At 52.6% G+C, this 16,842-nt stretch overlaps 2 protein-coding genes across 2 annotated transcripts in view; one reads left to right on the top strand and one right to left on the bottom strand.

Annotated features, from left to right (window-relative positions):
- On the bottom strand, positions 1-3,988 carry ATF5 (activating transcription factor 5). The gene is made up of 3 exons (XM_082676498.1): positions 3,785-3,988; positions 2,151-2,447; positions 1-921 (listed from the first exon to the last, which is right to left on the bottom strand). The coding sequence occupies exons 2-3, from the start codon at positions 2,326-2,328 to the stop codon at positions 260-262; spliced, it is 840 nt and encodes a 279-aa protein (XP_082532624.1). The 5' UTR covers positions 2,329-2,447; positions 3,785-3,988; the 3' UTR covers positions 1-259.
- Positions 3,699-16,842, top strand: part of NUP62 (nucleoporin 62) — a 25,226-nt gene continuing 12,082 nt past the window's right edge. The window contains exon 1 of the mRNA XM_082676496.1: positions 3,699-3,835. The gene's annotated coding sequence lies outside the window, so the exon portion shown is untranslated. The remainder of the gene's footprint in view (positions 3,836-16,842) is intronic.

The following is a 16,842-nucleotide window of genomic DNA, read 5'->3' on the forward strand; positions in this document are numbered from 1 at the left end:
TGTTCCTCAGCTGTTAGTTGAAGGGTATAGATGTTGACTAAGGCCAAACATTCCATGATTCTGGGGAGGGAGGAGGGGAGCAAATTCAGAATGGACAGGAAAGGAGGCAAGGATAAAAGGGGAGGGGGAGGGGAGGGGAAGTTTGGACGGCAGCTAGAGGCAGGGGGATGATGGGGGACCTCCCAGCTCAGCCCCAGAAACAGAAGTGAGCCACAGCCGAAGAGCAGCATGCCCGCTATGGCCTGAAGACCCGGCCCAGCTAGCTGGGCCGGGTCCTCTGGCTTCGAGCCTTGTACACTTCGATGAGCAGATCCTTGACGTACTGGATCTCCCGCTCCACCGACTCAGCCCTCTCCCTCAGCTCCCGGTTCCGGGCCTCCAGCCCCTGGCACTCGCCCTCCAGGGCCTCGCCCTCTGCACGCTTCCTCTGGCGGTACCTCAGAGCTGCTGACTTGTTCTGGTCTCTCTTCTTTTGCTTGCGGTCCCCTCGGGTGGCGGCAGGATTGGGGTAGGGGCTGGGGCGGGAGGGTTGAGGGGGAGGAGAAGGGGGTTGCTGTGGGGGGCACAGGGGCGCCAACCCCGAGTCCCCCTGCTCGGCCTCACTGCGGCAGTAGATGGCCAGCAAGTCGAGGGTGTCCGGGGCCGGGGTCGGGGGGAGGTCAAAGGTGGGCAGGGGGAGGGGAAGGGAGAGGGCGGGTGCCGGTGCTGGCTGTGTCGGAGGTGGGGAGGATGGTGGGAGGAGTGGGGCATCAAGGAAGTCTTCCATCTGCTCCAGCTCCTTCTTGAGGAGGGAGGCCATAGCTTCCAGGTCAGGTGGGGGTGGGGAAGGTGGGGGGAGGGCACCTGAGGGCAAGGGGGGCTCCAGAGGGAGGAGGGCTGTAAAGTCCACCCTCTCGGTCATCCAGTCGGAGAAGCCGTCGCCTGGAGGATTGGAGAGGGACAGAAAGCTCCTTGAGTTCCTAAGCCTCCACCCAACCAGGTCCCACTCACGACTACTTCATTCGTCCCATTCGTTGAGTAAAACCACCAACCAGCCAATCAGTCAACCAACCAATCAAGGAATCATCAAACCAGTCAACAGACCAACAGACCAGCCAACTAACCGACCAATTAGCCAAACAATCAATGAACCAGTCAACCAACCAATGACCCAAACAACAAAACAGTCAACCAGCCATTTCTGCAACCATTCTAACATCCTCTTTACCGATTAGCCTGCATCTGTGGTTTCTTGATTTACGCTCTAGTTTACTCGTAAACGGCAAACTAAATCACACATAAACACACCCCGTTTCATCTTTAATTACTGAAAACCCACTATGTACCAAGCATTTGGGATACGCTAATGAATAAAACACTTCCTGCCTCAAGAGCTCTGCCTATGCTGTTTCCTCCACCTGAAAAGCTCTTCCCTTTTTTTTTTTTTTTTTTTTGCAGTACACGGGCCCAGCCGCTCCACGGCATGTGAGATCTTCCCGGACCGGGGCTCGAACCCGTGTCCCCTGCATCGGCAGGCGGACTCTCAACCACTGCACCACCAGGGAAGCCCAGTTCTTCCCTTTTCATGGCTCATTCCTTACCATTCTTTAGGTCTCAGCCAAAATGTTACTGACTTGGAGAGGGTTTCCTGGCTCCCCGCTCTAAACGTGTCCTTGTTGTCATTTTTAAAAAATATATTTATTTATGTATTTATTTATTTTTATTTATTTAGTTGCGCCGGGTCTTAGTTGAGGCAGGCAGGCTCCTTAGTTGCAGCATGTGGACTCTTAGTTGCGGCATGCGTGTGGGATCTAGTTCCCTGACCAGGGATCGAACCTGGGCCCCCTGCATTGGGAGTCTTAACCCCTGCGCCACCAGGAAAATCCCCCTTGTCATTTTTAAGCTCAGCTACTAAGTGTTTCCCACTTATCCCCATGCATCATGGTTTAATATGTCTCTTGTCTGTCTCCCCAGTAAAGTGTGAGCTCCAAGAGGGCAGGGATCATGTCAGTCTTGTTTCCAGCTGTATCCCCAGCACCTAAGACAGTGCCTGACTTATTATACATGCTCAATAAATACTTATTGAATGAGTGAAAAGTGAATGAATGAATTCTTCTCCCCTGCCCCCCACAGCCCAGCTCACCCCACCTCCATTCTTTGCCTGCCCTTACCTGCCAGGGGCTCTCCCCCCGCTGGAAGCCCGCCCTCTAGGGCTCCCCCAAGGACCTCGTAGGGGCCCAGGGGGGCAGGGGCCAGGGGGAGTTTCCCATAGTCTACGAGCCAGCCCAGCCCGCTAGCTGGGAGCAGGGTCCTGTCCAGCTCCAGCCCCAGGGTCGCCAGGAGTGACATGGCTGCAGCACGGGCGTTGGGCACGGATGGCAATGGAGAAGGCTGCACCAACAAGTGGCAGGAGGCTCTGGCGGTTACTCAGCTGGACGAAGACAGGCACCAAGGCAAAAGCGGAGTACCTACGAGTGTGACACAAAAGTGAGTGGGTCAGGGGCCAGCCTCACCTACTGCCAAAGCCACGGGGAAACCAAGCCATACCCCCAGGGCCCCGGGATACCTTGCCCTTTCAGAATTCTAAATCTGCCCTTTCTTTCCCCAAATCTGAGCCCCACCCATTCCCAAGGGAATTCTCTTTACGCCCGACTTACTTTTCTTCAGAATTCCCCAGACCCAATCCTTCCAATACAGAAACCTATGGTCTCCCAGGGGAATTTCCTTAAGTCCCTCCCACCTACCGCATAATATTCCGTTTCATTAAAAAAAAACACTCAATCCCAGGAGAATTTTCTTGCAGCCACACCTCTTCCTCTAAAATACATTCTTTAGGCCCCACCTCCTCCCTAGAGTCCATCTCAAATCTCTTCCCAGGGGAATTCCCCCCTGTCCCGCCCCTTCATCAATGTCATCCGTTCGAATCCCACCCTTCCCTTTGAATTTTGCGGTGATTGCCACTGTCCCTCCAAATCCCGCTCCCACGGTTTATTTTAGCTCCACCCCTCCTCGACGATTCCCCAGAGGCCTCGCCTCTTTCTCAGATAGAAACACCATCCCCTCAGCTAACGGTTTTCTTAGTCCCGCCCCTTCTCACCGTGGGTTACCCCCCCCAAGCCCCACCCCCCCGTGACGCCTCTTATCCTAGCTCCATCCCCTTAAACGGGTCGTTTCTAAGTCCCGCCTTCTCCCCTGTCAATCTAAACCAGCCCCCCCCCCGCCCCCCGGAGGTGCCAGAATGAAACGGAGGGAAGATGTGCTTTGCGCCTGAGCAAAGTGGAGGCGGGCGGGTGGAGGCTGCAGGCGGAGAACAGCTCCTCACTCTCCGCCATCCACACGCGGCTCTCTCGCCGAGGGCTAAACCGCATGCTCCACCGCCGTAGCGGCCCCATTGCTCCCTCAGGCCTCCGCCCTCCTGGGGGTCAGTGCGCACGTGCGGCTGCTTACTGCCCGCCCTTTGCATAGAAATACTACCGCTGGTGGACAGATGCGCATGAGCAATCGCTCGCAGACGCATTCAGAGCGGGGGGCAACCACCACCCTCTCTGGGAACTAGTGCGCAGGCGCAAACGCACACGTGCTGTCTTTAAACACCAACGTTGTCTGGAAGAACGCACCCTCCCCCCATCGGGCCGAGTGCGCATGCTCGACCGCGCGCGCGAACGACCCGTCTTCCCTCTTCTGCGCCTGCGCGACCGTGATTCCTCAGTCTCGTCTCCCTACGCCCCAGACTCGGTCGTGAGGGCCGCGAGCTTCGAAAGGGCGGGAAAGGCCGTTGGAGAGGGAGAGGCGAGCGGTTACTCACTCCATGGCTGCGCAAAGGAGAGGCGGCGGCGGCCTCGGCTGAAGAAAGAAGGTAGGAGCGGAGAGCGCAGGCGCGGTGAGCGCGGAGACTGGCCGCGGGCACAGAGGGGTCGCGGCTACAGAGCCATGGCCGGGGCTACGCGGGCTGAGGTGGCGTCGCGGTAGTGTGAGGAGAAATCATGATCTGAGGCTGGGGAATGAGGTGACCCCGTGGACTGGGGACAGATATACCGGAGGTGGCGCAGCACGGCCTGCCCGGATCCTTCCGCGCCCCGCCCCGCGCGGCCTCAACCGTGAGGCGGGCCTGACCGCCCGCCCTCGGGGATCCCGGGATCCGGCCCCCTCATCCTTCCCACCCCGGGAATTCAGGCCTCTCCTTTCTCTGACCTGTAGATCTAGCCCCGCTTTCCTCCCAGCCTCGGGGGTGCCGACCCTTCTTTCCCTCTGACTCTGGGGTCCGGCTCTCTGCTCCCTCTGGTTTGGTGACTCGGCCCTTCCTCTTCCCTGAGACCCGCACTAGTTCATTTCGCCTTTCTTCTCCCCTGCTTCGCGAATTTCCGGTCAGCCACATGTTGATCTCTTTATCCTTAATTGCCGTCCCACTCGGAGAACACTTGTGGCTTAGAGTCTGGCGTGAGGCACTGAGCACGCTCCGTTCAAATCAGAGACCGGCGAGGGTGGCCTTGGACAAGTAAATTCTCTAGTCTCTCAGATAGGGGATTATTTGTAAAGTGAGGAGAATAATCAAGTGTACCTGGTGGGGTCGTTTGTGAGAAATAAGTCCATTCCTGTGAAACCCAGATCCCACCTCCTACATGCTCGCTCAGCGTCTTTTATGATCAGTAGGAGGGAACTCTGAGCCCCGCGTCCACTCTTCCGACCCCCGTGGCCGGAGCCCCAGACACTTAACCATGCAGCACTTGCTAATAGGTCGTTCTTGTGTTTCCTTCACTCCTCCAAGGTGATTTCCAGCCATCCCTGCCCTCTCCCATTCAAATATGGACGCTCAGCCCCATCTTGGTGCAGGGAGTCGGTCATCGCCCTCAGTCTTATCTTTTCTCCATCCCCTGCTCACCTCTCCTCAGCCCTTATCCTTAGCACTCCTTTCAGGCCCGTTGGTTCATTCTTCTGTCCCTGCCCCTCCCCTAGACTTCCTTTCGAAGGATCCTCTACCTCGGCTGCGCCCCCCCCCCCCACTAGATCAGTCTTCACACTCTGCCAGAAAGAGGGAGATCTGTACTTGCATCACTAAAAGAGATCAGGTTTCCTAGCCATCCCCTCCCCCTGCACTGGACCCTCCACCAGCCCCAAGTGGATGTGGGTCTTTCCTGTGCAGCAGAAACCCCTCCTTTTCCCACCCTGCATTCATCCACATGCTTATGAGACTGAATCAAGATCCAAAGAAGGTGGGGGACCCTGATCTTGAGAGTTAGCTGGGAGTGAATACACACAGGCTTTTTTTCTTTTCCTTCCAAATGCATGTGCTCTTTTTTTCTCCCGGTTTTATTGAGATATAATTGACATGTAGCACTGTATAAGTTTAAGGTGTACAACATAATGATTTGGCTTACACACCTGGTGAATTGATTACCACAGTAAGTTTAGTGAACATCCATCACCTCCTACAATTCCAACACTAAAGAAATAGAAAAAACACATACGTTTTTCCTTGTGATGAGAACTTTAGGATTTATACTCTTAACAACTTTCATATACAACATATAGCAGAGTTAATTATATTTATCGTATTGTACATTATATCCCTCGTACGGGCTGCTGTTGCGTACAGGAAGTCTTTCTTTGGATCTGACCATGTTTCCTTATGATACTTAACTGTCCAGTCTGCCAACTCTTGCCCTATAGGGGCTATGTTATTACCAAGGCAGCATAGAGTAGTGGTTAAGAGCACAGTCTCTGGAGCCAAGTTGTTGGGTTCAAACGCTGAGTACACCCCACTTACTAGCTTACTGGCAATTTCCCTTCCCTGTGCCTCGGTTACCATTAACAGTGCCAGAATAAAGCATGGAGTTGAGTTAATAGAAACGGACTGAGGTACGTGGCCGTTAATAGTACCTGCTTCTTAGTACTGTTTTGAGGATTAAATGAGTTAATCCAGGTCAAGTGTGCTTAGACTAGTGCCTGGCACACAGTAGGTGCTACATAAGGGGGTTTAATTATTACTTTTATTGAGTTGGATATGTTTTATCTCCATTGCTAAGCAGTAGTGCTTTTAAAGTTCTTCTAAGTAAGAAGGACCGACTTCCACTCCTCAGTGTAGATATTTGAGCGATAGCAGGTGGGATTAGGGGAGTCTGTTGGACAGGCCGCTGGCAGTGAGGGGGCACAATCACTCCCCAGTCTTCTTCGAAAAGACCTTCTAGATTATAACAGGTGGACTAGGTAGAGTATTTTTCTTTAAATAACTTTTTATTTTGGAATAATTGTAGATGTACTGCAAAGACAGTGCAGAGTCCCCTTATACCCCTCTTCCAGTCTCTGTCACTGGACATCTTGCATTACGCTCGCTCGTACACTTGTCACAGCTCAGGAGCCAACATCAGTACGTTCCTATTACCTAGACTCCACCTTGTCTTCTAATTTCACCAGTTGTTCGCTAACGCCCTTCCTTTGTTCCAGGATCCCCTCCAGGATGCCGTCTTACACTTTAGTCGTCCGTCTCTGTAGCCACCTCTGCTCTGCAAAGGCTTTTTAAGACTTTCCTTGTCTCTCACAACCCTGACAGTTTTGAAGAGTGCTGGTTGGATATTCTATGGAATGTCCCTCCATTTGGTTTTGTCTCATAGACGGGGATTGTGGGGTTTTGAGAGGACGACCAGGTAGGATATTTTTTAATACCTGGGAATGAACTTAGTGTGGGAATCTTGCTGCTTGTAGATCGCGGCGTTTGCTGACTGAGAAGACCTTGGTCCCCCTGTCCCAGCCCCTTGTGCCTTTTTCTCTCTCCATCTGATGGGTCCCATAGAGTTGAGTTCTGCTGGTGCCAGCTTGCACACTGAGCTCCCAGCCCTTCAGGGCATATTCGAATTTATGGGCGGTGGGTCATCAGTGGTGCCTGTGAGCCCAGGTCTTGGCACCCTGAGCCCTCTCCCCACACCCACCTCTGGACCTGTTGCCCATCCAGGACTCAGATGCCTGGGCCTCCCCCAACTTCACAAAGTCCTCTGGGGTCCAGGTGCCCCAGGCCCTTCAACTCCTGAGCTGGGGTTAGGAGCGTGGGTGGGGCTGCTGGGGACTCTTTTTCAGTGCGGAGGAGCCAGGCTTGGGAAGTGAGGTGGCAATTGCAGCCAGGTTGCATCACCCTGGCTGTTTGACAGGGCGGGGGAGTGGGGGATTCTCTGGGGGCCGCCCTGCGCACCTGGCAACCATTCCTGGTTAGTGAAGCCCTGGATTGGAGAGAGGCTCCAGCACAGCAAGGGAGGGGTTTGGGGAGGGGGAGGGAGAGCAACCTGTGCAGAACCCTGAGAATCAGGCTCAATGCCAAGAACTACGAAGAACAGACTCAGATCACAGAGGCTGATCCGCTCAGCTTGCAGGGGGCAAGGTGTCGTGTACAGTCACACTGCTGGTTAGAGCCTGGGCCTCCGCCATATAGCTTCCAAGGCCCTGCTGGTCCCAGGGAGAGCGTGTCCTCTCTCAGATGTGTGGGGTCCCTGACCCCCAGCTCAGGATGTAGCCTGCTGGGAGGCACCAAGCCTGGACCTTCACCTCGGGTCTGCTGCTGCTCACAATTGCCAAATTCTGTTGATTGTGACCTGACCCTCCCCATCCCCTGTCCCAGAGGAGGCCCTCCTCACCTGTCCTATCGCAGAACCCCGAACTGGTCTCCCAGTCAAGGTGACGGGCCTGCAGTGATGGAAGAGGCACCGAGTTTTCCATCAGATGGACCCAGGTTTCAATCCCAAGCCCATACCACCTAGTCCTGGCCAAGGGTGCACACGAGGCCCTTACTCTGCCTTGGCCTCAGCTGCCTTCTGAAAAGTGGCTCAGATCGCTTCTCAACCTTTTGGCTAAGATCAAGTGAAAAGTGGCTCAGAGCCTTGACTCTGGAGCCAGCCTGCTGGGTTCACATCCCAACACCACTTATTTGACCCTCGGCAAGTGACATCTTCTCTCTGTGATTCAGTTTTCTCATCCATAAGATGGGGATAAGATGACCCACCTCCTAGGATTATTGTGAGGATTAAATAGGTCAATGTATGTAAAATTCCTAGAACAGAGCCTGCCTAATTATGAGCATTAATTATTTCTCTTTAAGGCTTAGGTGCTGAGGGGATTATATGAAATGACGTAGGTAAAGCCCAGCACTTACTAGGAGCTCAAGGTCAACCCATGTTTGTTTCTCTTCGTATTCGTACCCCACTTTGTTCTGCTTTCAGAGCCGCCTCGAAGGCAGATGTCTGTGTGTGTGACTGTTTCCCCGAGCACTTAGAGGGTAAGTCAGGACCCTCCTCATTCCCAAGAATCATTCCTCACAGCCCCCAGCCCTGTGCTGTGGGGCATGCGGGGATCTCAATTCCCCGACCAGGGATCAAACCTGTGGAGTGGAAGCACAGAGTCCCAACTGCTGGGCCACCAGGGAAGTCCCGCATCAGTTTATTTTTAAATGAGTTGCTCAGGCACAGAGACTGGGGAATTCAGTCCTGTGGCCTCTGAAGGGGCACTAGGGCAGGTGTCTGCATCATGCAGGCCAGGAGGGCAGAGGTTGGGGGTGGGTGTCTTGGCAAACAAGGGCAGGAAGGCCAAGGCCAGTTCAGCTGGGGAAAGGGCAGTGCAGGGGCCAGGCACACAGAACACAGGTCTGCCACGTGGCCCAGTGGCTCAGAGTCCTCCAGAGTCCCTTCCCTCCCCTTCCTCCTGCTACATCTTCCTCAGCAGAGGCAGCCACAGCTCTCAGAGCCTGGCGAGGCCCCATACTGCTGCACCAGCTCCAGCACCCTCGATGGTCATCTTCTGTTTTCATTTCCTGTGGCCACTGTAACAAATTGCCGCAGACTTAGTGGCTTAAAACAACATGCACTTATTCCCTTTCAGTTCTGGAGACGAGAAGTCTAAAAGGGGTCCTTCTCGAGGCTCTAGGGGAGAATCCATTCCCTGGCCTTTTCCAGCTTCGAGAGGCTGCCTGCATTCCTTGGCTCGTGGCCCCTTCCTTGAATCACTTCTACCTCTGCTTCCATTATCATGTCCCCTATCTCCTCCTTTGATACTCTTGCCCTCCCTCTTATAAAGACCCTTGTGATTATGGTAGGGCACACCCCAAAAATCCAGTATAGTGTCTCCATCTCAAGATCCTTAATTTAACAACATCTGTAAAGTCCCTTTTGCCTATAGGGTAGCGTTCACAGATTCTGAGCACTAGGATGTGGACGTGTTTGGGAGCGTCATCCATCCTGCCACGCCTCCCCTCTCGGGACCTCCGTTTCCTCATCTGGGAGCTAAAGGCTAGCACCAGCCCTGGCATACCCGTCCCTCATATGCCCACAGGGAGTGGACAGGGTAAACTGAAGGTAATTGACAGCATGGTGTCCTGGAGCTCAGGACACATCACTTATCACCGTGTGGCCTTCAGCAAGGTGCTGTGCCCCCATGTGCTACATCAGAAGAGCAGGGACAATAGCAGAGGGCAGTGGTGAAGACCAGAGATAACGTATGAAAAGGCCTAGAACGACGCCTGGCTCCGCCAGCGAGCTGTCCCTGCAGGCACGGTGCTGCTCAGGGTCGGCCCATGTGCCCTGCAACAGTGCCGGCCTGGCAGCGCAGAGCTTCGGGTTTCATGGAAGTGAGAAATCCAGACTTCTCCATGAGATCCAAGTTTTAAAAGGTTGGTGAGTCACTCAGAGAAACCTCAACAAACCTCAAGTGTGGATAGGCTGGGGCCGAGGGCCCTCCCTGACCTTTGTGTGCGGTGATTCCTACCCCGCTGCTCCCAACCCCACATCTGTCATCCTCTGCCCAGAGCAGAGAACTAAAGGAACTGAGGACTCCTCGGTGCAAGGCCACACATACCCCTGAGCTGTTCCCCCCACCCCCCGCCGGACTGACCCAGCTTGAAAGGGTGCCGGTCTCACTTAGCTGCCCAGCCTATGCGCGGTTGGGGAGGGCATTGTTTGTGGGGAGCAGGGAAGGGGGTCTCTAGGGAATCATCCGGGAAGGTTGGGTTCCTGCTGAAGGGGGGCTGGTGTCCTTCATCAGCCATCCATGCCCCCAGGACCACCAGTACATGTAGTCAAACCATTTGGGTTTCTTGCTTGTCGCAGCTGTGGGGCCACCCACCTTGGGGGCCCGTGGGGCATCTCAGGAAGGGGGTGTCAGAGGGGACTTTTAGGGGCTGGGCTGGGTTAGGTGACTGGGGAGGGTTCAGGGAAGAGGGGTTTTGCTCTGGATTGGAGGCCAGCAGGGAGCAGGGGCAAGGCCGTGACCAGCGTCCTTTGTCAGTGGAGCTGACGCTGTGCTTAGTTAAGAAGCAGCCGTCAGCTCTGAGCCAGGAGAGTGATGGTTGGTCATTTTTGTGCTTCGGACAGTGTGTTTCTGTCTGTGTTGAGACGTGTCAAGATCCATCACAATCAGGTGGCCTTGCCTGATGTGTTCTGTTCAGTTGTTTATGCCCAGCAGGAGAGTACAGGGCCACTCTTCCCTTTCTCACAGCAAACCTGCTCCTCGTGCCCGATGGGGGATGGCAGGTGGAGGGCAGCTGCAGCACAGCCTGTACCCCTGCCTTGAGGTGGGCTTGGATGCACCATACCCCCAGGTTTGCTTGGGCACAAAGGAAAGTAGCAAGGCCTGAATGAACGCAGTTGGCACCCACTGGGATGGCCAGTCATAGGGGGAGCCAAGGGAGCAAGAGAGAGGGGGTTTGAGGCAGAGGCAGGGGACCATAACAGGAACACCTCACAGGCCTGAGAGGTCCCCCAGGACTGCCCCAGGGGGGACTTTGAGGGCCAGCAGCCAGCAGGGCCCTAGACCTCAGAGCTGTTAGGTTTGTTCAGTAGCCCTTTGCCCTTCTTCTCCTGCCCGCCCCCACCTAGAGCAGGAACAGATTCTGGCGGGGGCCGGGGGGACGCAGGGCAGGAAAGGGCATCTGAGGCCCCCGCTTCACTCCAAGCCGTCAGGAGTCTAGCCTGCAGTGAGGGAAAGCAGACGGCGCTGAGTTGGATTTGAGAGTGAAACCTGAACCACTAAACTAGTCTGGAAGGTGACAGAGGTGACCTGGGATGTCATTAGGGAACAGGAAGGGGGTGCTGGACATGGCACGCAATGGGGGGGCGTAGTGGTGAAAAGGGTCACACTGGAGAGGCTCCTGATGCCCCAGCTTAGCTCTGGGGCCAGACAGCCTCGGTCAGTCCTAACCACCGGGGCGACTTTGGGCAAGTTACTGAAGTTCTCTTGGCTTCAGTTTGCTCATCTGTAAAATGGGAACGCTGGTAGTTCCTGCCTCTTTGGGTTGTAGTCAGTACAGGTAAAGCACTACAAACAGGGCACAGCACATAATAAATGTCCAGAAGTGTTAGTGTGGTGGTTGATACCCAGGGATAGGTATGGGCTGTGATTGGTTCTAATCTCAGAATCAAAGCCACCCTGCCCCCCACCTCTGGTGGTTTTCACCTGGTTCCCAGAGAAACCATCTCCATGGCAACTGCCTCTGCCACAACCTGGACCTTTGCCTCCCTCCCCCACTGACATCACTGCCTCTCCACTGGGACACTGGCGTTGATTGCAAGAGAGGCTGGGGAGGGAGCACAGGTGTGTGTGGTTCTGTCTTCTCTCCCTCTCCCTCTCCCTCCCCCTCCCCCTCCCCCTCCCCCTCTCCCTCCCCCTCCCCCTCCCCTCCCCCTCCCCCTCCCCCTCCCCCTCCCCCTCCCCCTCCCCCTCCCCCTCCCCCTCCCCCTCCCCCTCCCCCTCCCCCACGTGTCCACCTGTGGTGCTCTTAAAGTCCCTTGGCCCTGGTGCTTTAGCCCCTCACTGAGTCTTGTATCTGTGGTGTATCTGTGCCAAGCTGCATTTCCACTGGAGCCCCTTGTTGGCCTCAGCTGACTGGAGCATTTCTCCTCCCCAGCCCATTCTCAGTCAGCTGTACTCATCCCCACAAGAAAGTGTGATCCTATCTTTAGAAATAGCTCTGCCCAGCCCCTGCCTTCTCAGCCCCTCCCTGGCATCCCATGCTTGGTTGGTTTGTTTAATGGCTTTATTGAAATACTGCAAAAAAAAAAAAAAAAACATGATTCACATCCATTTATTCAAGTGTACAATTTAGTGATTTTTATACATTCAGAGTTGTGTACTCATTACCACAGTCTAATTTTAGAACATATTTATCACTCCAGAGAGAAACCCCATACCTCTTAGTGGTCATTCTCCATGCTCCCATCCCTCGGCAACCACTAACCTGCTTTCTCTCTCTGTAGATTTGCCTATTCTGGACATTTCATATGAATGGAATCATACAATAGGTGGCCCTTTGTGTCTAGTTTTCTAGGTTCATCTGTTTTGTAGCATATGTCAATACTTTATTCCTTTTTAAAGCTGCATAACATTTCATTTTATCCATTCATCAATTGATGGACGTTTGGGTTGTTTCTACTTTTTGGCTGTTATGGAATATGTGTGTACTAGATTTGTATGGACAAATGTTTTCATTTCTCTTGGGAGATACCTAGGAGTAGAATTGCTGGATCATTGGATAACTGTGTTTAACCTTTTGAGGAGCTGCTGCACTGTTTTCGAAAGTGGCTGCACTATCTTACATTCCCACTAGCGATGAGGGTTCGAGTTTCTCCACATCCTAACCAACGCTTGATATTGTCCACCTTTTTTGTTATTGTAATCCTAGTGGCACCAGTAAACTGGTATCTCATTTTGGTTTTGATTTGCATTTCCCGACAGCTAACAGTGCTTTTCCCATGCTTATCACCCATTTGTGTATCTTCTTTGGCATCTTGTGGTTTTCACACAGGGCATTTAACACTGTTCTTCAAGGCAGCCCTTGCCCATCTGAGCTTTTGCCTGGAATGAGCCATTGCTCTAACCCCTTCCCACCTTGACTAACTCCTCCACATCCTTCAAAACAGGCTTAAACATCCCTTCCTTCTCTAGGACAGTGTCCTTGCCCCTCCCCTGGGCTTCCAGTAGGTTCTAACCAAAGCTCTTTTCACAGTGTCTACCTGTTGTCCAACAATTTATCTCTTTGTTACCCTCAGTAAACTCTGAATTATTTAAGGACAGGAACCTTGTCATATCCTGACTTTGACATTTATGTTGACATTGAGCAAGTTACTTAACTCTAAAAGGGAGATGCTAATGGTACCTACCCTGTGGTAGAAGCAGTGAGAACTAAACCAGTTAGTACATGGAAAGCATGTAGAATAGTACCTGGCACAAAGCAACCTGGATCTGTTTATTGGGTTAACAAGCATTTGCTGAGTGCCCCCAGTGACCAGCAACTGTCACAGATATTGGGGTACAGCAGTGGAGATCACGGACCAAAATCCTGCCCTTCATGGAACTGTTGTTCTAATGGGGAGACAGACAACAAACGAGGTCTGTAAATGGAATATATTGTATTTCAGATGATGCTGGGTCCTAAGGATAGCTGGGGAAGACCTCACTGAGTAGGTGACATTTTAGCAAAGACCTGAAGGAGGTAAGGGAGTGAGCTATGGGGCCATCAGAGTGTTCCAGAGAGAGAAAACAGCAAGTGCAAAGACCCTGAGACAGGAGTGCTTTAGGCGTGTGTGCAGAACAGCAGGAAGGCCTGTAGGGCTGGAGTGGAGTGATGGAGGCAAAGGGTGGTTAGAGATGGGGGCATCTTTTGGCTGTTGGGAATAATGCTGCTGTGAATGTTTGTGCACAAGTTTTTGTCTGACTACCTGTTTTCAATTCTGGTAGCTTTTCCGTCATCACATTTATAACACTGGGTTTTTGAGGATGGGTGGCCATGCCATATTGTCTTTGTTTGCCCAGCCCAAGGCCTGTCCTGTCCTAAGTCTCAGTGGATGTTTGTTGACTGAATGAATGAGGTATGTTTGTGAATTACCCAACACGTGCTGGCATACAGTGGCGCTGAATGGTTGGTGCTTTTATCATTATTTTTTTTTAATGCAGTTCATATATCAGGTTGGCAATACTTTCCTAATTTCAGGTGCTGGCAGGTTGTAGGGAAATGGTTGTCTCAGGCACCACCAGTTAGAATAAAAGCACATACAGGCAAGTTGGAGGGCAGTTTGGTTGTCCCTAGCAAAACCAGAATGCAAGTACCTGTGGCCAGCAGTTCTTCTGGGATCTGCCCTGGAAGAGTGTCTGTGCCTGTGCCCGAGAAAGCATGAGTGAGTATGCTTGTTGCAGTATTGTTTATAATAAAGAAAAAATCAGGAGCATTCTAAATGTCCGTCAGTAGAGGCACGGATAAATAAAATGTGGTCTAGTCACACTGCGGACTGGTTTACAGCAGCTAGAAGGAGAGGGAAACCTGTTGGAAACGCTACAAATTGTGGAGTGACACATGCAGTGTGATCCCCTGTGTAGTAGAGAAAACATATGTATAAAGTCATTTCCTCTGGCTATGAACGTACACATGAGCACGTAGATAACAGATACACAGCGACTTTTAACCGGGCTACCTCATGGGTGTGGGGACCAGGATCAGGGATAGTGATCAGGGGGTGCTTAACTTTGTTGGTGGTGGCCAAAACAATATTTTAAAGAGAGGACTGATGTATTGATTGTGTAGTTAAAATTTAAATGTTAAAAATGCAGTTAGGGGGACTTCCTTGGTGGTCCAGTGGAAAAGACTCTGCTGCGCTTTCACTGCAGGGGGCACGGGTTCCATCCCTGGTCAGAGAACTAAGATCCCACATGCAGCACGGCCACACACACACACACAAAAAATGCGGTTAGGTAGAGGGGGGAAAAATATCTTTCAGCACAAGAGAAGGAAACAAAACAGTTTTTGGCAAAAAAGGTAAGGGATCCAGTACCTGAGTAATCCTCAGAGCTCGTCCAGTCCTATTATTTTATATTAAGAGTGGTTCTAGAATCTTCCTTAAAAATCTACTCCTCTGGTTGTTTCCTGACTTTTCCACACACGTCTAACCTGATTCGTTTTCCCCATGGGGAAATTTGCTGTTTGTCCCACCACCTGAGCTCCTTCAGGTGCAGGTTTGGGCCTCAGGAGTGAGAAGGAGAATGTAATTGCTCGTTAGCCGTGAGGTGAGTTCTTGGGGTAGAGAGAGTATTTTCCAGTGAAGGAAGGAAGAAGAGGGATGGCTGAGAACCTCTTGAGTCCAAGAAATATTTAGGTACTAGCTGGAGGCAACCCCGAGGAGCAAACAGCTAAGGGGTGCAAGGCAGTTCCCCTGTGAGAGTATTTCCTCCTCCATCCAATGAGGACAATAAGTGTACTTAAAATGACTTCTACAGTATAGTCAGTGAAGAAAGAAGAGTGCAGAATAGTGCTTCTGGCACATGCAGCCTTTTGTGTACAACGGGGAGATTGCAAACTGCATTTACTTAAACGCATTGAAAAAAAAAAAAAATCTCTGGAAAGGGACTTCCCCGGTGGCACAGTGGTTAAGAATCCGCCTACCAGTGCAGGGGACACGGGTTCAAGCCCTGGTCTGGGAAGATCCCACAGGCCGCGGAGCTACTAAGCCCACGTGCCACAGCTACTGAGCCTGCGCTCTAGAGGCTGCGAGCCACAACTACTGAGCCTGTGCGCCCTTGCTCTGCAACAAGAGAAGCCACAGCAATGAGAAGCCCACGCACCGCAACGGAGAGTAGTCCCAGCTCACCGCAACTAGAGAAAACCCACGCGCAGCAATGAAGACCCAACACAGCCAAAAAATAAATAAATTTATTTATTTATTTATTTTTAAAAAGAAAAAAAGAAAATCTCTGGAAAGAGGCACAAGAAACTTAAAAGCTTGTCTCCAGTTTAAGAAAGATAGCTGTGCGGAGCAGGGGAGGATCACAGAGACCGTGGAATTCCGTCTTGTACCTTTGGAACATAGAACCATGTGAACAAACTATCTTTTCACAAAAAGAATTTAATTTTCATCTTAAAAAATGACCAGTATGTCATTGGGTGGGTTGGGAAATGGAACACGTGTGACACTGTCTCTTGGGCAGTTAGTATGCAGGGACATTTAGGGATCAGTTCATGTGACCAGGACAGGCAGTGAGGCTTTCCATATCCTTTCCCCTCCCCACAGCAGACAGACAGACACGCCTCCTGTTTGTCTGTCCAGACAGGTCTCTAATGCTTAACATGGGTTCGTTATATTGATACCTGGGAAGGTGAGAAGCCTGCAGTGTGCCCGTCCACAGGGAGGAACAGGCCTGAGGAAATTAGGACCAGAACCCCAGGCAGCTTAAGGAGGTGAGAGGGCAGTTGAAAACTGCATCTACCTGGTCTCTGTCCCACTCTCCCAGTTGGGGATGCCTTGTGCTGTGGGAGAGAGATGGTCTTTACATGGACGGGAGCACTGAGGTTTCCCTGCTGCAGACTGGCTTAGAAAAGCCTCTCTGCCCCTCTCTGGGGCTCCGTTTCCTGCACCTGGGGTTGGCCGGGCCCACCAGGCAGGGTAGTTGTGTAAGAGCCAGACAGAGTGGCCCAGGTCACCACCAGCCCCCGCCAGGCGACTGCTGGCGTCTTGCCCCACCCCACCTCCCAGCAACCTGGGCGAGTCTTTCAAAACGTAAATCAGATCCTGGAACTTCAGAACTCTATCGTGGCTTCACACCGCACACTGGTCTGGCCACACTGGCCTCCTCGCTGCTCTGGAGCCTGAGACTCTGCCTTGTCTAAGGTCTGGTTGGCAAGCTGCTCGTCGCTGATCAGCTGATTTCCATTCTTTTTTTTTTTTGCGGTACGCGGGCCTCTCACTCTTGTGGCCTCTCCCGTTGAGGTGCACAGGCTCTGGACACGCAGGCTCAGCGGACATGGCTCACGGGCCCAGCCGCTCTGCGGCATGTGGGATCTTCTCAGACCGGGGCACGAACCCATGTCCCCTGCATCGGCAGGCGGACTCTCAACCACTGCACCACCAG

Source organism: Grampus griseus (genome assembly GCF_964374135.1).
Source record: "Grampus griseus genome assembly, chromosome: 19".
NCBI classification, from domain to species: domain Eukaryota; kingdom Metazoa; phylum Chordata; class Mammalia; order Artiodactyla; family Delphinidae; genus Grampus; species Grampus griseus.